The sequence below is a fragment of the Chiloscyllium punctatum genome, chromosome 20 (genome assembly GCF_047496795.1).
Source record: "Chiloscyllium punctatum isolate Juve2018m chromosome 20, sChiPun1.3, whole genome shotgun sequence".
Classification (NCBI taxonomy): Eukaryota; Metazoa; Chordata; class Chondrichthyes; order Orectolobiformes; family Hemiscylliidae; genus Chiloscyllium; species Chiloscyllium punctatum.
This window is the reverse complement of record NC_092758.1, coordinates 19105597-19129611: the sequence shown is the minus strand read 5'-3', so window position 1 is coordinate 19129611 and position 24015 is coordinate 19105597. Positions and strand designations below refer to the sequence as shown.

The 24015-nt window shown below is 41.8% G+C and overlaps 1 protein-coding gene across 4 annotated transcripts in view; it reads right to left on the bottom strand.

Annotated features, from left to right (window-relative positions):
- The window catches only part of slc36a1 (solute carrier family 36 member 1), a 76033-nt gene that overhangs the window by 27069 nt on the left and 24949 nt on the right, over positions 1-24015 (bottom strand). For 3 of the 4 annotated variants that reach the window (XM_072590453.1, XM_072590455.1, XM_072590454.1), the window contains exons 7-10: positions 23150-23368; positions 14229-14327; positions 10764-10930; positions 9283-9452 (exon numbers count right to left, since the gene is read on the bottom strand). In XM_072590453.1, coding sequence (XP_072446554.1) covers positions 9283-9452; positions 10764-10930; positions 14229-14327; positions 23150-23368 — 655 coding nt within the window. The remainder of the gene's footprint in view (positions 1-9282; positions 9453-10763; positions 10931-14228; positions 14328-23149; positions 23369-24015) is intronic. The other variant, XM_072590456.1, reaches the window with a different exon arrangement.

Below are 24015 nucleotides of genomic sequence, written 5' to 3'. Positions count from 1 at the left end.
TCCACTTTCAAGGAGCTAAGAACCTGCACTCCAAGGTCTCTTTGTTCAGCAACACGCCTTAGGACCTTACCATTAAGTGTATAAGTCCTGCTAAGATTTGCTTTCCCAAAATGCAGCACCTCACATTTATCTGAATTAAACTCCATCTGCCATTTCTCAGCCCATTGGCCCATCTGGTCTAGATCCTGTTGTAATCTGAGGTAACCCTCTTCGCTATCCACTACACCTCCAATTTTGGTGTCATCTGCAAACTTACTAACTGTACCTCTTATGCTCGCATCCAAATCATTTATGTAAATGACAAAAGGTAGAGGGCCCAGCACTGATCCTTGTGTCACTCCACTGGCCACAGGCCTCCAGTCTGAAAAACAACCCTCCACCATCACCCTGTCTTCAACCTTTGAGCCAGTTCTGTATCTAAATGGCTAGTTCTCCCTGTATTCCACGAGATATAACCTTGCTAATCAGTCTCCCATGGGGAACCTTGTCAAATGCCTTACTGAAGTCCATATAGATCACATCTACTGCTCTTGATTTTCCTGGTTTCTCTTCCATCCAAACACTCAGCCCTGAAATTGAGGTCCTCATTCACCAATTTTCTCCTACTCACTACTCTTCAACAGGCTTTTTCTTACCCCACCTCAACACCTTGAAGCACAGGAGGAAATCAGCATGCGATTAGAAGACCAGATCACAGAAACAGTCACTTTTTTTAAAAAGTATTCACTCGTGGGAGATGGGCTACTCTGGTTGACCAGCAAGTTTTTTGTCTGTCCCTATTTGCCCTTGAAAAGATGGTAAGCTTCCTTTTTCAACCACTGCAGTCCACATATTGTAGGGTGACCAACAATGCCATTAAGAAGGGAATTACAGGATTTTGAGCCAGCAGTGAGGAGATGGCAATACAATTCCAAATCAGGATGCTGAGTGGCTTGGAGAGGTGATTTTCCCATGTATTCACTGTCCTTGTCCTTCTAGGTGGAAGTGGTCATGGGTGTGGAAAGTACAAAGTATCTGGTAGATAATATATACTGCTGGTACTGAATGTCAGTAGAGGAAAGAGTGGTTGCTTATGAGTGTAGTATCAGTCAAACGTGCTGCTTTGTCTGGGATGATATCAATCTTCTTGAGCGTTGTTGGAGCTGCACCCAACCAGGCATGGGGAGTTGTCCATTACACTCCTGACTGGTGCCTTGTAGATGTTGGACAGGTTTTGGGAAGTTGGAAAGTGAGTTATTCACTACAGAATTTCTAGCCTCTGATCTGTTCTTGTAGTGGTGTTTATGTGGCAGGTCCAGTTGAATTTCTGGTTAATGGCAACCCTGTGGGTTTGCTATGGAGGGGGGGGGGGGGAGATTCATTGATGGTAGCACAATTGAATGTCAAGGGCTGGTGATAAGATTGTCTCTTAATTGGAGATGGCCATTACCTGGCCTTTGCATGGCTCAAGTGTTATTGTTATTTGTCAGCTCAAGCATGAATATTGACTAGATCTTGTTGCAGCTGCTGAAAATGTGTGGCTGGAAAAGTGCAGCAGGTCAGGCAGCATCCAAGGAGCAGGAGAATTGACGTTTCGGGCATGAGCCCTTCTTCAGGAAAGGTCACTGATGAAGCAACTGAAGATGGTTAGGTCCAGGAAGCTCCCTTGAAACTCCTGTAGAGTTGACATGGAATCGAGATAACCGAGCTTCAAAATCCACAATTACCCCATGATGTGCCAGGTAAGATTCCAACCAGCGACAGTTTGCCAAATACCCACTCATTAAAGTTTTGCTATGGCACCTTGATGCCACCCTGTCAAATGCAATATGGGTTAATCCTAACCCCATCACCTGATGTCAAGGGTTGTCACTCTCACCTTACCTCGAGAATCCACGCTTGAACCAAGGCTGTCATTAGGTCAAGAGTGGAACATCCCTGGCAGAACCAAACCAGGCATCACTGAGTAGATGCTGCTTAATTGCACTGTTGTTGACATCTTCCAAAAGTTTACTGCTGATGAAGAGTAATCTGATGGGACAGTAATTGGCCAGGTTGGATTTGTCATGCTGTAAATAGTACATATACTTTTTTATATTGTCGGCTAGATGCCAGGGATATAACTGTACTGGAACAGCGTGGCTACAGGAGTGGCAAGGTCTTGAGCACATCTTCAGTACTATTGTCAGAGCCCACAGCCTTTGCAATGTCCAGTGCCTCGAACCATTTCTTGAATGACATGGAATGAATCAAATTGACTGAAGACTACTACCTGTAATACTGGGGATGCTGGAGGTGGCAGAGATGGACCATCCACTTAGCACTTTGTCTCAAGATGGCTGCAAATGCTTCAGCTTTAGATTTTGCACTGACCTATTCCATCATTAAAGATGGGGATACTCTTGGAGTCTTACCTCCACTGGGTTGTTTATTTGTACACTAGCATTCAGAACTGGATGTAGCACAACTGCAGAACTTAGATTGTTCTGTTGGTTGTGGGATCGCTTAGCTCTGTCCATCAGTTGTTGTTTATGCTGTTTGACTTGCAGGTAATCCTGTTCTGTAGCTTCACCAGGCTGACACATCATTTTTAATTATGCCTCATGCTACTCCTGGCATACTCTCCATCAAACCAGCATTGATGCCCCAGCTTAATGATAATAGCTGAATGGAGGGATATGCCAGGCCATGAGGCTGCAGATTGTGGTGAAGTAGAATTCTGCTGCACTTGATGGCCTACTGCACCTCATGGATGCCCAGTCTTGAGTTCCTAGATCTGTTCAAAGTCTGTCCCATATAGCACAGTGATAATGCCACACATCATGATGGAGGGCATTCTTAATATGAAGTTGGGACTTCATCACCAAAAGGACTGAGTGGTGGTTACTCTTACTGATACTGCCATGGATAGATGCATCTGCATTTGGCAGATTGACAATAAGGTCAAGTATGTTTCCCCCGCTTGTTAGTACCCTCCCCACCTACCACAGACCCTGGCTGCACAATGACCTTTACAAGCCATCAGTAGTGCTGTTGCCAAGCCACTCTTAGCGGTGGACATTGAAATTCCCCACCCAGAGCACATTTTGCACTCTCGCTACCCTCCATGCTTCCCCCAAATGTTCAAATTAGAGGAGTACTGGTTCATCAAACAAGGACGGATAGTACATGGTTATCAGCAGGTGTTTTCCTTTCCTACGTCTGACCTGAAGCCATGAGACTTTGTGGGGTTCAGAGCCAACGTTGAGGACTCCCATGCAACTCCCTCCCAAATGCATACCACTGTGCCACTACTATTGTGAGGTCTGTCCTGCCTGTGGGACAGTTCATTTCCAGGGATGGCGACAATCGTATCTGGAACAAGCATACCTATGGAATTATGCCTGACAGAATATCAGACTGTAGCTTGACTAATCTGAGAGACAGCTCTCCCTATTTTGGCACTAGCCGTCAGATGTTACTAAAAAAGGTCTTTGCAGGATGGACTGGTTTCACCATTGAATGTTCCAGTGTCTCAGTTGATCGTGGGTGGTCTGTCCAGTTTCATTTCATTTCTTTGTTTAGACTTAGTAGCAATTGATTCATTCAAGTGGCTTGTTCAGCCATTTCAGAGAACAGTTAAGAGTGAGTCAACCACTTCCACTAAGGAGAAAGATGTTCCTCTTATTGGTTGTCTCAGATGATTGAACATAGAGCATAGAACCATACAGCACAGTACTGGCTCTTCAGGCCATGTTGTTGTGCCATACATTTATCTTAATCTAAAACCAACTTAACCTACACACCCCTTAATTTATTGCCGTCCATCTGCTTGTCCAGTTGTCACTTAAATGTCCCTAATGTCTCTGACTCTACCACCACAGCTGGAAGTGGGTTCCACGTACTCACCACTCTCTGTGTAAAGAACCTACCTCTGACATCTCCCTTAAACCGTTCTCCAATCACCTTCAAATTATGATCCCTCATGACAGCCATCTCTGCCCTGGGAAAATGTCTCTGGCTATCTACTCTATGCCCGTCATTATCTTGTACACCTCTATCAAGTCACCTCCTTCCTTCTTCTCTCCAGTGTGAAAATCCCCAGCTCCCTCAACCTCTCTTCAGAAGACAAGCGCTCCAATCCAGGCAGCATCCTAGTAAATCACCTCTGCACCCTCTATAAAGTATCTACATCCTTCCTATAAAGAGCCAACCAGAACTGGACACAATATTCCAAGTGTGGTCTAACCAGAGTTTTATAGAGCTGTAGCAAAGCCTTGCCTCTCTTAAACCTAATCCCCCTGTTAATAAGAACCAAAGCATCATACATCTTCTTAACACCACTCATCAATTTTCCATGGTTTTGGTTTTTGGGGTGTGCTGCTTACTGGGGAAAATTCACCTGCTGCCCTATATATCTTGAACACTGCCACATACACCAAATTGATAATGAGATATGTCCCTAATCTATGACGTGAGGTAGCACATCCAAACAATAAAGAGATAAATAACAATTTCAACTAATTAATGAGAGCTTTCATTTTACAAATGAAGACTAAATGCAGGCTATCCATTTTATTTTGTAATAGGTTGAGACCACATTATAAGTTTTCAAGTTGACGTTAGCTAAAAATGGACCTTATTTGCTTGGTTTCTTAAATATACAAAATATATACCAACATTTACCAAGCAAAACCTCTAAAGACAGCAACACAGTTGGGACTGTACATTTACATTTTGAAAGAGTATGCAGAGACATCTTAAGTAGGAAAAGCAATTTAGACTAGGTATGAGGAATGTACTAATTCCCTCTGCACAATAAATTCTGCATCAAATCTTAATCCCTCTTCGGGGTTCTTTATTCAACTTCATTACAACCTGATGAAACATTTCACAAAAGTGTACGAAAACTGCTGTCTTTTCAGGCAGAGGGACAGACCAAGTATATCTTATTAACAAGATCAACACATTACATCTCTACTTTATCGAATGCCATATTTTGATGGCATACTCTTTTTGGCTAATTTATTCTCACCCCACCCCGAACCCTCCCAACACACACCAACTGATTAAAGCAGCGATTACAGAAGGCAGATCACAACCTTCAAATGCAAATAGGGATGGGCAATAAAATGCTAGCCCAGACAGTGTCTCTTTTGTTCCACAAGTGAAATAAGAAAAATAAAAAAAATGGAAAAAAACCCCTAAAAACTTATACCAATAGTTACAAGGACCGTCTTGTCAGCAATGCAGATATGCCTGAAAACCGGAGGTCGAATATTTTGTTTATGGATTCCCAACCTCCCTAATTAGTCAGGGCAGATTTTTAAAGCCTTCAAGTTGCGTGTAATGCTGAGCCCCATCAACATCGTAACTGTAGTGATGTGCCAGACATATCTGGTGGACCGTTAATTGTTTTCTAGGTCTTTAACGGTTCACTATAGCGTACTTGGCAAGATATTGTACGAATTAATCAACTAAGAATGACAATGATAGCCAAAATCTATAGCATTACAGCTGGGATTAAGAGTATCCAACCGATGCTTATAAAAGTTGAATGCGTACTGAGAATAATTCAGATTTCCTATCAACTACCATCGAACCAAAGTATTTGAAAGAAGTACTTGTTCAACTTTGCATACAAACTTCCACACAAGAGAAATTCTAGCTAATGATTTAACAACATGGGGCCAGGTAGTGCCTTTGATGTAGCAAAACATCCCAAGGCATTTCATTTGAGCTCTCTCAAACCAACATTAACAGTAAACCATAAAGATTTTTAACAATTAATTCACAAAATGTCATGTGGCACTAATTATTGACTATTGAATTCCAAACTTCTAAACACCCTGCATGTCAAGAAGCATTGCCTAACGTCATTCCAGAAAGTCTAGATCATGTCTTCCTGCACAGTGCCCAACCGCAGACTCGTCCCCATAAATCAGCATTACAGCCCCCATTTGTGGAAATGTCTCTTTGTAATTTAATTAATGTTTGTGTCATTTTGGTAAGGAACATCAATGCTTTTGTTTTTTTTCTCCTTAAATACCCACCCAAAACTATACATGAACATCTACTGTCATCCTGAAAACAGTACGTATGCAAAAACACATGCACCAGTACATCTGCATTCTATCCCATTTGCTCATATTTATTGCGCTTATTTGGAAGTCAGGGTGTTTTGTAAACTTTGAAAGTGCAGAATTTTCCACACAATTCCCTCTTGGCATGGTCATATATTGATTAATGCAATGATTATGCACAACCTGTTCATACAGTCTTTCCTGTTACAATCTGGTTATGACTTCCTGCATTGCTATCCTACACTTGTGGCTTGTTCTTTCCTAATTTTCCAAATCTGTCCTTATGAAGTTCCTCTCCTAAGTTCCACTCCTTAGTTTAAAATTCCTCTCTACAGCCCAATTATGATTTGCTAGTACACTGACCGTAGAACAGGTCAGGGGAAGGTTATCTTAACAGGGCAGCCAATACTGGTCCCAGTGATTCACACAGTGAAACCTCCTTCTCAGTGTCCAATTTTTGAGCTAAACATTAAATTGTGTCAAAAATACCTATCCTACAACAATTTATTTGCAGTTCAGTTAGCAATCCAGAGATTTTTACTTCTACATTTCTGATTTTATATCTGGCCTGTGGTTACTCATATTTCCTTATCAGAATCTCTATTCTTTGCCTTACCTGTGCTGTCATCACCCACATGGACCACAACCTCACTGTTTCTCTACACTCCAAGCTCCTCTCCAGCCCCAAGGATACAGTCTTGGCAGACAACATAGCCACTAGGACTCATGCTTCCAGCTGATTAAACAGTATTTACCTAACTAAGCTGGTGCCTACTATAATTACATTCCTTTGCAGTCATTTGAATGACTTCCACATCACAATGCTACAAACAATTTGCTTATCCTCCATCCAGTCCTGCTCACGTTAACATAAGTTGCAAGAACTTTGATCATAGTAGATAATTGTAAGGCCTGAAACTCCTGCACTTTTACCTTCTGGATTTCTGTATCTGCCTCAGTCCCCAAGGCCCTGACGATGGGCCAAATCTGAAGTACCAACCCCAAAGTTATGATTGCCTCCCTAGTGCATGAGAATGCTCGAAACTGACTCCCGTACATCAACTCGGAGCAACACTCCTCACGCTTCAGGCATTTAAGGCAGATGCTGTTGCTGTGGATCACATTGATATCCCCCAGCTTCTACTGCTATAACTGCAACACATCGCTAACCCTGCCATCCTTTTGGTGCTTGCTTAATTAGATTTCAGAAGCATTATTCAGTTGTTACTCAAAGTTTTACAAGGCGATATTTCAACTTGATAATCTATAGATTAAATTAAATACTTGTACCTCCCTAGTACAGTTATAATTACTGCCCACATTTAAAGGAAATATCTTTAACAAACCTCACCCATAACCTGAATTGCAGATGGAGGTCTGAAATAAAAGTAGGAAGCACTAGAGAAACTGTTGATGTATTCCAGCATCTTTAAAAAAATTATCAACTACCATCTAAGTGCTCACCAAATAAAGCTTTAAACTGTCATTAGCTGGAGGCTGGGAAAAAAAGTGCAAAAGCCATATCTTCTTGCCCCTCTGCACCAAAATCCCAAATTAGCACTAGTACCTCAGCACACTCGAGTTCAACAAATTCAGATCATGACTACGGTTCTTACTGTATCAGGAAACAGATATCAGTAAGGATTCTGCTATCCCCATTTATGCCTTGTTCAAAATCCTTCTTTTGAAATGGTGCCACATGGCAGGTTGGTTAGCAAATTAGAAATGTTTGGAATTAATGGGCCCTTGGCAGCATGCATTAGAATTTAGCTAAAAGATAGGAAATAGAAGATTGGCATAGATGTACATTTCTCAGACTCGAGACAAGTTGTAGGTGGTGATCGCATGGGATCAGTGCTAGGACCCTTGCTTATATTGAATTACATAAATGATTTGGAGGTGGGTGTTGAAGGCAAAGTCTCTAAATTTGCAGATGACACTAAGCTATACGGTCTTCAGAGGGACATTAATAAGTTAGACGAATGGATAGACACCTGGTAGATTACTTTCAATTTTAAGAATTGAGGTAATGCATTTTGGTAGAAGAAAAATGGAGACTCAATAGAGTCAATACAATCTTGAGGGGCGTACAGGAGCAGAGCAACCTGAAGGGTCACACGTATGATTCTCAGAAGGTGGCTCGGCAGGTTGAAGTAGTTAAGGCGCTTAAAAGATCCTTGGTATTGTAGATAGAGACAGTATAAAAGCAAGGAAGTGATGCTACACTCGGCCAAATCATTGGTCAGAAGACATTTGGAGTATTGTGCTCAGTTCTGGGGCACCTTAATTTCGAAGACCATTCAAAAGAAGATTTACTAGAATGATACCAGGAATAAGGGATTTTAGATGCAAAAAAAAAGAGAAATTAGTCTTATTCTCCTCGGAGAAGAGGTTAAGGTGATCTTATTGAAGTGCTCAAAATTATGAACAATTTTGACAGAGTAAAGAATAATACTCTATTTCCACTTTGTATGTTACTAACGAGGTGTCACAATTTCAAGATTGTGAGCTATGAGTGAGATGAGGAGAAACTTCATCATCATTAGGATTTGCCTGGGACAGTGGTGGTGGTGGACTTCACTGGAGGTTTCAAGAGAGCTGGATATATATTTGCAAGCGAAACATTCAGAGGGCTAGAGAGATAGGGTTGAAGAATGGAACTAACTGGGTAGTTCTTTCTGGAGCTGGTACAGACATGATGGGTCAAATGGTCTCCTTCTGTACTGTATGATCCAAGATCCAAAAAGTAAACCTGCCTCATTACTATCCTCACTCACCTTGCACCATCATTCTTTTTGCCATTAAGTCACTCTCGATTTTCCACGCTAACACACCTTAGCTTTGTTCCAAACCCTCATGTCCAATTTTCCTACTTTTGCATTTGTTTAAAATCCGTTATAGGAACACTTTTTGCATCAACAATCTAGCCTCAGAACTGAAACATTGTTATTTTCTCTCTCCACCAAAGCTGCCTACTATTGAGTACTTCTAATAATGTGATTTTATTTCATATTTCCACTACTTGCAATGGTGTTCTACTCTTTTGTAAACAGTGTTCTTTTGGATTAGTGATCCTAGCGCTTGCCTGAAAATGTGCTCGGAATATAACTCTATACTTTGCGTTGCATGGAAATGAAGCGTCAAAGGCTGCTTCTGTTTGCCTAATCCACGGTAACAAAACGGAAGCTGAAAAGAACAGCTTTGGAAGCTTAGCCCTCCAACAAAATAGAAATTTACTTACAGGTAATTATTACTAGAACGGTTCGAACAGCTAAGTTAACCCACAACTCCCAGCGTTCTGAGACCTTGGCTACAAAAACTGGGACAATTATCTCTGCTGCAACGAAGAACTGGACAGCGTAGGTGATGAAGATTCCAAAAGAATACAAAATCTTCACAGACTGGTACAACCTAGAAGAAAAGTTTTGCACACAATTTAAGGCTGGAGTGATTTGAAATATGCTATCATATTTGATCTCAAACTTTCTATTTTCTTCCCCGCCCCCCCACCACATCCTACACCCATGTACACGCCATTCAGCAACCAGTTCAACATTAAGATGCAAGAGAAAGACACCAAGGACAATCCGCCTTTTCATTTGTGACAGATATTGCTGTTTCCACATTATCTCACCCTTCCAAACATGTAACAACCTTCCACATGCATCTTCATGCTAGCATAGCATGCACTGAAATATTCAATGTTACTTTCTGCCCTTACTCCATTTTAACCTGATGGAAGAGTAATGTACAATAGGAGTCTCACTTAGATTTTAGGCGGAATAGAGGGATGCAAGGTCTGGGAGTGAGGGAGGCAAAGGGAGTGGCCAGGAGCAAGCCACTATTTTGCCCAGTCAGGAGGGGACCTAGGGCTGAGAGCAGCTTTCTCCCCCAGTACCAAGAGGGGATGTGAGGAACTGCTAGGACTGGTTTGGCAAATGGGATGAATTCAGGTTAGAAAGCCTGGTCGGCATGGACGTGTTGGCCTGAAGGATCTGATTCCCTGCTGTATGACTAAAATCTTGAGAAGCATGGGCAGAATGGATAGTCAGAGTCTTTTATTCTAGGATACAATTTTCAATTACTAGGGATTATATGTTTAAGGTAAAAATGGTAAGTTTACAAAGAGATGATAGGGGCAGTTTTTTTTAAAATAAACAGAGAGGGCTTAGAATGCACTGCCAGAGAAGGTGGTGGAAGTAGATATAATGGCAATGTTTAAGAGGCATCTTGACAAATATAAGAATAGATAGGGACCAGCGGGATATGGTCAGCGCAGAAGCCACTGGTTTTCAGTTTAATGGCATCATGTGTCAGCACAGTCTTGACTGGCTGAAGAGCTTGTTCCTGTGCTGTACTACACTTTATTCTTTGAGTTTTCCAGACTCTGTAGCTTAATAATGTAACTTGTAACTAGTAGAACAATATTAAAATGTCAAATAAAACAGTTAACTTGAATTCATAACTGCTATAGTTTTCCTATTTGTGTTAGCTATGAAATGGTCTTTCCACAAGCAAGTTCATTTGTAATTTAAAGTAACTGAGTTAACTGTCACGAACCTTCCAGCTCAACGAGCAAACTTACATCCAGAACCTCAACTTGAGCTACAAATCTTCTCAAAACACTCTTAAAAACATGATTTGCTATATGCTGAAAGTAGTGGTCAAAAGTTAGTCACTGAACACAAGATTGACAACTTTTTTTTAAGGAAACAAACTTACCAGCAGGCTGGTAAATTGAGTGTGATGCTTCCTGCAATTTCACTCCCAAAACGAATGTATCCCATGACTCCTAGTGTTAAATATAGCGTTGTAACAATTGCCATGCCCAAATATAGGATTAATGGAAATTTCTGTGGATCCTCTAACTTATTTTCTAGTGGAAGTACCTTAAACAAAACACAGTTAAACCACATCAGATATTTATCTTTATTCATTCATTCTCACAAAACAAAGGTATCACTGGAGAGGTTCACACTTATTGCTCATTCATAACTTCCTTTGAAACATTGGAAGGTTAAACTGGATATCACCTGGGAATGGACACAGATATGGTACTTGATTAACTTATGCCAATTGATTGCAATGCAGACAAGATGCCAAAGTCATGCAGTTGAATCATTTTCATGACTTCAGCGAGTAGTCAGTGTTGTTGCTCTTAGTTGCACATATCTTTAGGGAGCTCAGAATCAGTAATACCTAGCAGAAGACAGACAACCCATAAAATGAGGTGAAACAGAGGCAGAACTCCAAAGTGCCCAATGATACCTCACAGCTCAAGACCCCAAGATGTCAACTCATGACCCACACTTTGGAAGGTTAATCTAGCACTACTGAACACCATCCTAAACCTTTTCAGAAGGTGCCTTCTGGCTGTTGGTACTGTTGAGATCATTTGGAACATTGTGGTAGATGAGTCAGTCATGATTACTGATAGAGAAAGCAAACATGATTGTCAATGCTGCAATGCAAGTCTTAATGGAAGAGGCAAAAAAGGAGGAAAGAAATCCTGAACTTTCACCAAGAAATGGTGGCAAAGGTCAATACCAGAACCTTAGCCTTAGGCCCTGCAATTTATTGATCTTTCAAGTGGTCAAGGTCAATAAATGGATCAAATACCAATTATCAACTGTACCACTAAAATCATCCATTGATAGATTCACTTCAGTCCCATTCACCAACTAATAATATCCATAGGAACAAGAACAACACAAGGCTAGAAATAGGCCATTCAGCTCATTGAGTCTGCTCTGCCATTAAAGGAAATCATGGCTTATCTGATGAACCTCATCTCCAATTTCCAGCCTTATCCAAGAACCCCAATTCCTTTAGTAATTATAAATCTGGACCCCTTGAAATACGAAAGGACACAGCTTTGACCGTCTGTGCTAAAGCATTCCACAGATTTACTTCCTGAACAGAAGAAATTCCTCCTCATCTGTCTTAAATATGTGACTCATTACTCTGAGACTAAGCCCACCAGTCCTATATACTGCCCACATTTACCTTGTCAAGTCCCCTATGAATTCTGTATTCTTCATTAAAGTAATCTCTCATAAGAGCAAACAGGTTTCACCACAAACTGGAGGTACAGAGGTTTCTTTTCAAAAGTGGGAACAATTAACTGGGCAGATGGTTCCTGGCAAGCTTCCCTTTAACTCATTTTATTTTTAGCAGGCTTTCTTCCAAATAAACTAAAAACCTTTCCAAGCCAGTCATATTCAAAACCAGTAGCAAACAGGATCCACAGCGAAGCAAGCTGTAAAGAAATTCTAAGCAGTCATAGAATCAGAGATATACAACACAGAAACAGACACTTCAATCCAACTTGTTCGTGCCAACCAGATATCTTTTAAAATATTATAATTTTATCAGCCTCCACCACTGGCAACTTATCCTCTGTGTGGAAAAGGTTGCCCCTTAGGTCACTTTTAAATCTTTCATACTAAATCCATGTCCTCTATTTTGGACTCCTCCACTCTGGGGAAAACACCTTCATAATGTTATAAACCTCTACAAAAGGTCACTCCTCAGCCTTCAAAGCTCCAGGGAAAATAGCCCCAGCCTAATCAGCCCCTCTCTATAGCTCAAATCCTTTCTAGTGTCATAATATCCTTCTTATAGCAGTTTTTAAAAAGTCTGAGTCCACAGTGAACATTCAATGGTTTCTTGTAAAGGAATCTCCACTCCAGAAATATCTACAAAACATTAAATAAATGTGATTTTCCCCGAAACTCAAATCCACCAATATTAAAAATAAGGTGTACTCTTTTAAGAGGTCCAAAATTGGCACCCAAACTAAAATCCATTTACCAATTTTAAATACCAGCTTCCTCCACCATTTTGTAATGTGTTTGCATCAATGGCAAACTTGAATATTTTCTCACCCATTTAAAGGATCAAAGTATGGTGAATAGTTGGAAACCAGAGTAGATTTGAAAAACTGCTGGCTACATCCTGCCGATTAAAGTATCTGTCCCTTACCCCATATCCAGAAGAACTTTATTCAGACTTCCAGAAGGTAGTGGATAGGCAATACTCATATTTCCTTGTTCACTTTTTTCTTACACCAGTCAACTGACTCCCTGAAGATAAGTGAACTTTTTAAAATGTGTAAAATCTCAAAGCATGAAGAATTGCAACAGCAGCCAAAAGAAATTATCCAGCAACTAAACAGCTGTTAGGGAGGACGGAATTCTTTTATGCATTGTATTTCAGATTCAACTTTGCTGAATAATAACTATCATAAACTACAACACGAGTCGCTACATTGGCAGACAATGAGCTCTTTTGCTTGCAGACTTATATGCATGCAATAACCTTTATGCGAAAATGATATCAGGCACTTTCACTGGATCTGCATACAAAACAATATGTAGTCTGAAAAGACCCTGTATCACTCAAAACAGGTGCTGCAGAACACAATTTAACTTTTTTGGGTTTTTAAGTCCAGTGGAAGTTTAGCACAATTATAAAAAAAAGACTGATTTAAGGATAGGGCTCAAAGGACAGAGTAAGGATAATTTTAATTGTTTATGAAACAAAGTACATTTCAGTGCATCACTAAAATGGACAATCATAAAAATGAGGTGCAGGAGAAACTCAGCAACTCTGGCAGAATCTATAGAGAGGGGAACAAATTAACATTCTAAGTTCAAATTACTTTTTTAAATTCTAAATTCTGAAGAACTGAAACATGAACTTTGAGTTTCTTTAGCGTTTCGTTTTTGTTTCAGATCTCCAGCACCTGCAATACTTGGCTTTTATCTAATCATTATCTCATTATTTGGTCAGACCTTGTTAAGTTCAAATTGTCTATTGAATTTTCTACCTTACAACAGTGACTACAGTTCAAAACACCTTCAATGCTTGTAAAGCACATCAGGATGTTGAGGGTTTGAAAGGATTGCCATTAAATGCGAACTCTGCCAGTGCAGTTCTTCAAATTCAGGCAAATGGTAGAAATGGCCTTCAGTATTCATCTAAAAGACACAAAGGCTTTGTGAATGTCAGAAAAGCTACATAAAAATGTGAAAAATAAAGCAAAGGTCTTTTTTTGTTGTGGCAGGTTCCACTGCAGATGTTAATAAATGGAATTCCAATTATCAGGAGTGAGGTGTAAGTTAGATTTAAACAGCTCTTCAAGAGTCTGCCAATATGATCAGTGACATAAATATTTTCACTCACCACACCAATGCCTTCAAATGCAAATATGGCAGTTCCAAAAAACATTGCATAGGATTTCCAGCCAGCCACAGGTGGTAAATCATTTGTATATGTTGCACTCTGCAAGAAAGACAATAGTATTTGATGACATTTTGAAGTACCAATTTTCACAATATACTCCCCCGCTATAGATATACTGACATTGGAGGCAGCCCAGAGAAGATTTATTATATTAATCCTAGATATTTTAGGAGTAAAGGTTGAGACTGTGTGCACTGGAATTTAGAAAAATGAGAGGCAACCTCACTCAGATTTTTGGGGGTCTTGATAGGGTAGATGCAGAAAGGTTGTTTTCATTTAAACAGTAAGGGGGTCAAAGATTATGGGGAAAAGACAGGAAAGTGGAGTTAAGGATTATTACAAAAGCCATAACCTCATTGAACGGCAGAGCAGACTCAGTGGGGTGAATGCACTACTGTTTTTACATCTCACAGCTGGACTATTCATAACCAGAATGTTCAAATTTAATTCCAGAATAACAATGGTCATATTTCATAGAGAAAATGGAAGAAAGAAAAGGGCGAGCACACTTCAGGCCATATAAGAAATAAGAGATTTACTAATTTGGAATTGGTTACAGATTGTTAGGTGAATGGGCCAAAGTTTGGCAGATATAATTTAACCCTGATAAGTGATAGAAAAACAAATTACCTAAATGGAGAGAAACCTCAGAGTGGTTCAGTAGAGAGAGACTTGTGTGTCATGCACAAAATCGCAGAAAACTGAAATGCAGCTATAGCAACTAACAAGTGAAATGGAATTCTGGCATTTTTGTTAAGGAATAAAGTGCTGCTGCAACTGTACAAGGCATTAGCGAGATCGCACCTGGTGTATTGCATAGAATTTTGGTCACCTTCCCTCTAAGTTTTTTCACAAAACGGCTAAGAGAGAGGGCGGAGAGAAGCGAGGGCTGCCAGGAAGGATAAGTGATTGTTTTTTTTTAAAAAAGTGGGTGAGATGGAAAATGGAAAAGTAGATTTATTTTTTTAAAAAATGCTGATTGGGGTTTGGTTGCCCTTTTACATGAAGCAGAAGTTGCCATGCAGTTAGTGAGCAAATAGGAATGCAGACAAATATGCTACGCTTCATTACAAAAGTGACTAAAATAGATAGGTTGAGTATCAAGGGGACCAAGGGTTATTGGGAGAAAGCAGAAGAATGGTTTTGAGAAACTCATCAGCCATGATTAAGTAGCGGATTGGCTGAATGGCTTAATTTGTGCTTCTAAGTCTTATGGAAATACAAAGGTAAAGTAGTCTTGGAAATGGTTTCACCAACACCCTGTATATGTGTGGAGTACAGTGTACAGGTTGTTCTCCTTTTCAAAGGAAGATTATACTACCCTCACAAAGTGCATGGAAGATTCACTAACCTGATTTCTGAGAGGAGACATCCCCAAAAAGAAATAGAGTAAACTGGAGCTGGATTTCTTTGAATTTAGGGGAAGAAGAGATGAATTCAATAAGATGTATAAAATTATTAAGGTAGAGGGAACACTCTGGGAGGATATTTCTCCATGTTGGAGAGTCAAACAGAGGCCAGAGAGAGAAGAGATTGGCCATTTGGGATAGAGACTGAAAATCATCTTCGCTCGAGGGGTTTGATTCCCTTTAATGGTCAGAGCATAGAGTACAGAAGTTGGGAGATCATGTTGCGGCTATACAGGATATTGGTTAGGCCACTTTTGGAATACTGTGTGCTGTTCTGGTCTCCTTCCTATCGGAAGGATGTTGTGAAACTTGAAAGGGTTCAGAAAGAATTTACAAGGATGTTGCCAGGGTTGGAGGATTTGAGCTGCAGGAAGAGGCTGAATAGGGTGACCTTACAGAGGTTTATAAAATCTTAAGGGGCATGGATAGGGTAAATAGACAAGGTCTTTTCGCTGGGGTGGGAACTAAAGGGCATTGGTTTAGGGTGAGAGGGGAAAAATTTTAAAAGGGACCTATGAGGCAACCTTTTCATGCAGAGGGTGGTGCGTGTATGGAATGAACTACCAGAGAAAGTGGTGGAGGCTGGTACAATTACAAGATTTAAAAGGCATTTGGTTGGGTACATGACTAGGTTTAGGGAGAGATGGCAAATGGGACTAAATTAGGTTAGGATATCTGGTCAGCATGGACGAGTTAGACTGAAGGGTCTGTTTCTGTGCTGTACATATCTACGGCTATGACTGTGAATCTTTAATGTTCTCTACTCTAGGCAACTGTGGATGTTCAGTTGTTAAGATTAATCAAGGCAGAAATCATACATTATTTGGGGAATTAAGAGATATTGGAGATAATGAGAATTTATTTGCATCGGGAGAGCTCTATGCAAGGACAGTATAAACACAAAAGCAAGTTAACACTCCTCAGTTTACAAGGAACAGATTTATTTTGGGTCAGGGAGGTCAACAGGATAGAAACCATTAGTTTCAGTTCACTGAAGTCCTGATTGAAATTACATGTATGAAAAGGTTTCTCAGAGAGAAAGGAGTCAATTCAGAAAAGTTAGGAAATGGATTACTTCAGTGTAAAGGTTTTAGTTTAAGCATTCCAGACCCAACGTGTTTGATTAGAACGATGAGAGGTTACTTTTAGCTAAAGAAAGTTGAAGTGCATTTGTGCAATTAATCACAGAGATGACAGGCTCTCAAGACCAAGAATTGAAACAAAGTTAAGTTAAATCTTTTAATGTGATTATGTTTGAGTACTGTAATGGGATGGTATCGAGACAAATAGGATTGTATTTTTATTGTCCATTTTCAAATCTTTCAAAGATATTCTATTTTAATCATTTTCTTTTGCGTAATGAACTTCTGTTGTTGTTAAAATCAAATCAGTAGCATTGTGTTTGTGCTTTAGTGAAAGATCACCTTGCGTAATAAACAAAACATGATCTATCAGCAATCTAACTTGCCTTGTTAAAGCAGCAACTGGGACCATAACAGTATAGTTGCCCAAAATTGATTCTTCTTACAAGCTCTCTACTTCCACAGTCATGCAACACACAAGAACACCAATCCCAACACAGTTGGAATGTAAAGAGTCCCAACACTATAGAACTCATGTGCCCTAGTACTGGTGTCAGTGCCCCACAAACCACAATAAGACATCCTGACCATTGAATATGTGTGATGATATAAGAAGCTGCTGACCTTTGAAATAACATTTGTCCAAACTTTAATCTCTAAACAAGATGTCCATATTGTGCACAATTCCCCAAATTTCATTTTAAACCTACAGGTAATTGACCAAAGTTGAAAATGTGGATAAGTGAATTCTCTAAAACAAGGTGTCCAAGAGTTATGGATAGACTTCACTGAGCACCCCAATCCAAAAAAAAGTGATCCAAAGTGCATGTTATAATTTGTTTTTAAAAAGCTGAATACAACACTAATTCTTTTCTATGATATTTTCCGATGAATATTTAATTTTCTAAAAATCAAAAACTGCTAAGTTACAGATGCACAAGTTATGCTCAGTGCTCATTCATGGTTCCAAAAGGGCAAATTTAGCAATAAGACAAAAATAGGTCAACGGGTTCAAGAAATTTAAAATGCTGCATTACTAAGAAATGTGCACAAGGACCATGAACAATTAATCATCATATATTACAAAAGCAGGATACATGCACCTGCTTTAAGATGGAAAATATCAAAAACAGTCAAGATTTATCTGAATCTAGGACAAACTAAGCTGGGGTAGGGTCCTCCTCCTTGACTTGTCTGGAGACAGCTCCCCTGCAATTGCTACCATAACCACAGCGAATCACTTTTCAAAAAAAAAAGCAAACTATGGATAACGCAAGGAGGCAGGGCCAGAGTGGAGGATAAACCACACACTACTGTCATTAAGGTGGTAAAAACAATGACTGCAGATGCTGGAAACCAGATTTTGGATTAGTGGTGCTAGAAAAGCACAGCATAGTTACGCCGGAGAACAGAAGTAGCTGGGTAACAGTTAGAGGTGGGAAGGGGAAGCAGCAGGCAGTGCAGGGTTCCCCTGTGGTCGTTCCCCTAAAAAATAAGTATGCAGCTTTGGAAACTGTTGGGGGGGGGGGGACAGCCTTGCAGGTGTAAGCTGCAGTGAAGGGGTCTGTGGCTCTGAGACTCAGAAGGAAAAGGGGGAGAGGAGGAGAGCGCTAGTTATAGGGGACTCTCTCGTTAGAGGGACAGACAGGCGGTTCTGTGGACATGGGCGAGACTCTCGGATGGTTTGTTGCCTCCCGGGTGCTAGGGTCCGAGACGTCTCGGACCGTGTCTTCAGAATCCTTAAGGGGGAGGGTGTGCAGCCAGAAGTCGTGGTACACATTGGCACCAACGACAGAGGTAGGAAGAGGGGTGGGGAGGTCATTCAAGAACTCAAGGAGTTAGGCTGGAAGCTAAAAGCTAGGACAGACAGAGTCGTCATCTCTGGGTTGTTGCCGGTGCCACGTGACAGAGAGGCAAAGAATAGGGAGAGAGTGCAGTTGAACATGTGGCTGCAAGGATAGTGTAGGAGGGAGGGCTTCAGATATTTGGACAATTGGACTGCATTCTGGGGAAGGTGGGACCTGTATAAAGAGGACGGGTTGCACCTGAACCAGAAGGGCACCAATATCCTGGGGGGTAGGTTTGCTAGCACTCTTCGGGGGGGGTTTAAACTAATTTGGCAGGGGGACAGGGATGTAGTCCAGCAAGTAAGCTAGCTGTGTGTCAGGATGCCCAAGACTGTAGAGAGGCTGTGGAGAAGGTAGCACTGACAGGGAATACTTGCGGACACAGAGATGGGCTCAAGTGCGTATACTTCAACGCAAGGAGTATCAGAAATAAGGTGGGTGAACTTAAGGCGGATCGGTACCTGGGACTACGATGTTGTGGCCATCATGGAAACATGGATAGATGAGGGACAGGAATGGCTGTTGGAGGTTCCTGGTTACAGATGTTTCAGTAAGAATAGGGAGGGTGGTAAAAAAGGAGGGGGGGGTGGCATTGCTAATTAGAAATGGTATAACGGGTGCAGAAAGGAAGTTTGAGGGGGATCTGCCTCTGGAGGTAGTATGGGCTGAAGTCAGAAATAGGAAAGGTGCAGTCACCTTGTTGGGTGTTTATTATAGGCCCCCCCAATAGCAGCAGAGATGTGGAGAAACAGATTGGGAAACAGAATTTGGAAAGGTGCAGAAGCCACAGGGTCGTAGTCATGGGCGACTTCAACTTCCCAAATATTGATTGGAAGCTCTTTAGATCAAGTAGATTGGATGGGGCGGTGTTTGTGCAGTGTGTCCAGGAAGTTTTTCTAACGCAGTATGTAGAGGGTCTAACCAGAGGGGAGGCCATATTGGATTTGGTACTCGGTAATGAACCGGGACAAGTGGTGGGCTTGTTAGTGGGTGAACATTTTGGTGATGGTGACCACAATTCTGTGACTTTCACCTTGGTTATGGAGAGAGATAGGTGCGCACAACAAGGAAGATTTTACAATTGGGGGAAGGGAAATTACGATGCTGTAAGACAGGATTTGAGGAGCATACGTTGGGAGCATAGGCTGTCAGGGAAGGATGTGGTGGAAATGTGGAACTTTTTCAAGGAGCAGATACGACGTGTCCTTGATATGTATGTACCGATCAGGCAGGAAAGAAATGGTCGTGTGAGGGAGCCTTGGTTGACGAGGGAGGTTGAATGTCTAGTAAAGAGGAAGAAGGAGGCTTACATAAGGTTGAGGAAACAGGGTTCAGACAGAGCAGTGGAGGAATACAGGATAGCCAGAAGGGACCTGAAGAAAGGGATTAGGAGAGCTAAGAGAGGGCATGAAAAATCCTTGGCGGATAGGATCAAGGATAACCCCAAGGCATTCTATGCGTATGTGAGAAACCTGAGAATGACGAGAACGAGGGTAGGTCCGATCAAGGACAGTAGTGGGAGACTGTGTATTGAGTCGGAAGAGATAGGAGAGGTCTTGAACAAGTACTTCTCTTCAGTATTTACGACCGAGAGGGACCGTATTGTTGAAGAGGAGAGTGTGAAACGGACTGATAAGCTAGAAGAGATACCTGTTAGGAAGGAAGATGTGTTGGACATTTTGAACAACTTGAGGATAGACAAGTCCCCCGGGCCTGACGGGATATATCCTAGGATTATGTGGGAAGCAAGAGAGGAAATTGCAGTACCATTGGCAATGATCTTCTCGTCTTCACTGGCAACGGGGGTGGTACCAGGGGACTGGAGAGTAGCGAATGTTGTGCCCCTGTTCAAAAAAGGGAATAGGGATAATCCCGGGAATTACAGGCCAGTTAGTCTTACTTCTGTGGTAGGCAAAGTAATGGAAAGGGTACTGAGGGATAGGATTTACGAGTATCTGGAAAGACACTGCTTGATTAGGGACAGCCAGCACGGATTTGTGAAGGGTAGGTCTTGCCTTACAAGTCTTATTGAATTCTTCGAGGAGGTGACCAAGCATGTGGATGAGGGTAGAGCAGTGGATGTAGTGTACATGGATTTTAGTAAGGCATTTGATAAGGTTCCCCATGGTAGGCTTATGCGGAAAGTCAGGAGGCATGGGATAGAGGGAAATTTGGCCAATTGGATCGAAAACTGGCTAACCGGTCGAAGGCAGAGAGTGGTGGTAGATGGTAAATATTGAGCCTGGAGCCCAGTTACAAGTGGAGTTCCGCAGGGATCAGTTCTGGGTCCTCTGCTGTTTGTAATTTTTATTAATGACTTAGATGAGGGAGTCGAAGGGTGGGTCAGTAAATTTGCAAATGATACAAAGATAGGTGGAGTTGTGGACAGTGAGGAGGGCTGTTGTCGGCTGCAGAGGGACTTAGATGTGATGCAGAGCTGGGCTGAGGAGTGGCAGATGGAGTTCAACCCTGCCAAGTGTGAGGTTGTCCATTTTGGAAGAACAAATAAGAATGCGGAATACAGGGTTAATGGTAGGGTTCTTAGTCAGGTGGAGGAACAGAGGGATCTTGGGGTCTATGTACATAGATCTTTGAAGGTTGCCACTCAGGTGGATAGAGTTTGTAAGAAGGCCTATGGAGTATTATCGTTCATTAGCAGAGGGATTGAATTCAAGAGTCGTGAAGTGATGTTGCAGCTGTACAGGACTTTGGTTAGGCCACAGTTGAAGTACTGTGTGCAGTTCTGGTCGCCTCACTTTAGGAAAGATGTGGAAGCTTTGGAGAGGGTGCAGAGAAGATTTACCAGGTTGTTGCCTGGAATGGAGAGTAGGTCGTATGAGGACAGGTTGAGAGTTCTCGGCCTTTTCTCGTTGGAACGGCGAAGGATGAGGGGTGACTTGATAGAGGTTTATAAGATGATCAGAGGAATAGATAGAGTAGACAGTCAGAAATTTTTTCCCCGGGTACAACAGAGTGTTACAAGGGGACATAAATTTAAGGTGAATGGTGGAAGGTACAGGGGAGATGTCAGGGGTGGGTTCTTTACCCAGAGAGTGGTGGGGGCATGGAATGCGCTGCCCATGGGAGTGGTAGAGTCAGAATCATTGGCGACCTTTAAGCGGCATTTGGATAGGTACATGGATGGGTGCTTAATCTAGGTTAGACGTTTGGCACAACATCGTGGGCCGAAGGGCCTGTTCTGTGCTGTATTGTTCTATGTTCAGTTCAGGCAACATCTGAGGAGCAGTAAAATCGATGTTTTGGGCAAAAGCCCTTCATCAGAATACAGGCAGAGTGCCTAAAGGGTGGAGAGATAAATAAGAGGAGGGTGGGGGTGGGGAGAAAGTAGCATAGAGTACAATAGGTGAGTGGGGGAGGGGATGAAGGTGATAGGTCAGGGAGGAGGGTGGAGTGGATAGGTGGAAAAGAAGATAGGCAGGTAGGACAAGTCATGGGGACAGTGCTGAGCTGGAAGTTTGGAACTGGGGTGAGGTGGGGGGGGGGGAGAAGGGGAGGGAAGGGGAAACGAGGAAACTGTTGAACTCCACATTGATGCCCTGGGGTTGAAGTGTTCTGAGGCGGATGATGAGGCGTTCTACCTCCAAGCGTCTGGTGGTGAGGGAGCAGTGGTGAAGTGGCCCAGGACCTCCATGTCCTCGGCAGAGTGGGAGGGGGAGTTGAAATGTTGGGCCACAGGGCGGTGTGGTTGATTGGTGCAGGTGTCCCAGAGATGTTCCCTAAAGCGCTCTGCGAGGAGGCGTCCAGTCTCCCCAATGTAGAGGAGACCACATCAGGAGCAACAGATACAATAAATGATATTAGTGGATGTGCAGGTAAAACTTTGATGGATGTGGAAGGCTCCTTTAGGGCCTTCAATGGAGGGGAGGGAGGAGGTGTGGGCGCAGGTTTTGCAATTCCTGCGGTGGCAGGGGAAGGTGCCAGGACGGGAGGGTGGGTTGTAGGTAGTCACGGAGGGAACGGTCTTTGCGGAAGGCAGAAAGGGGTGGGGAGGGAAATATATCCCTGGTGGTGGGGTCAGTTTGGAGGTGGCGGAAATGTTGGTGGATGATTTGGTTTATGCAAAAGTTGGTAGGGTGGAAGGTGAGCACCAGGGGCGTTCTGTCCTTGTTACGGTTGGAGTTGCGGGATGTGGATGAGATACGTTGGAGGCCATCTTTAACCACGTGGGAAGGGAAATTGCGGTCTCTAAAGAAGGAGGCCATCTGGTGTGTTCTGTGGTGGAACTGGTCCTCCTGGGAGCTTAGACGTCAGAGGGGGACATTAATCTAATCTGCACACTTGCAGTCCAGTCAACTGGGCTAATGCATCCTCTTTCCCTGCCATGGCAGGCTTTTACAGGACAAAGTTTCAAGTAAAGTTTGGTCAAACGAATGGTTTATTTACAAAAAAAACTTCAGACAAAACACTACCTTCAGCCTCAAGAAAATGAAAGACTACTTTATGAAATGAATACCAGAGAAAAAAAAACAAGTGGGAAAAAATTCATAGCATTGATTACTCACAGTGAAAATGTACCAGTAGATGAGAACGAGGCTGACACACATTGCTAGGTTGGCGAGCAAAGAAAAGGGAGCCAGGTATTTCAAGTTGCGAATGTATACCAACAGAATGATGAATGGCAGAAAACTAAGCATGTAGAGACGGCTGTCCATACTACCAGATTCCAAAGTTGAGTTGTTTTGATTGCAGTTATTATTTGTAGCATTTGCGACATCCACAACCTTAAAAAGGTGAAAAGTGCAAAAAATCAAATATTTAATTAAAAACACACTCAGCACACAAAGATGTCTTATTCTTATATCCTTTTACTAGCAAATAATATCATTATAGAAACTGTCAACGAGGTTGCAAGAACTTGCTTAATTGTAAAATTTATTGGGTTCTACACCATTGCCCAAATTTTATTTTTAAAGCTGCAGGTGATTAACCAAAGATGAAAATATCGATAGGCAAATTCTTGCATTTTTAGCAAGATTTTATGCTCAAACTTCGAACGGATTCAAAAAAGGAACAATTTCACAAACTTTGCAAAGCAATACCATAGCTATTCCACAAACTGCCACAGGAGTGAATAAAACATTAAATACTATAGAATTTTAAGCTATGAATATTATTTTATTTCCCTACTTCCTCCAGCTCCCCATACCCTTTTTCTCTAAAAAAACAAATTAACAGAATGTCCTGTACCATGTTTGCCAGCTTAGCACAAAGGTGAAGCTTAAGAGAACTGTGGATTCAAAACATACTTCCAGATATGAATACCAATGTTCGTTCATCAGTGCATTAAGGCCATAGGACCTATGAGCAAATATTAGGCCAGTCTGCTCCCCCATTCAATTATGGCTGATAAGTTTCTCAACCCCATTCT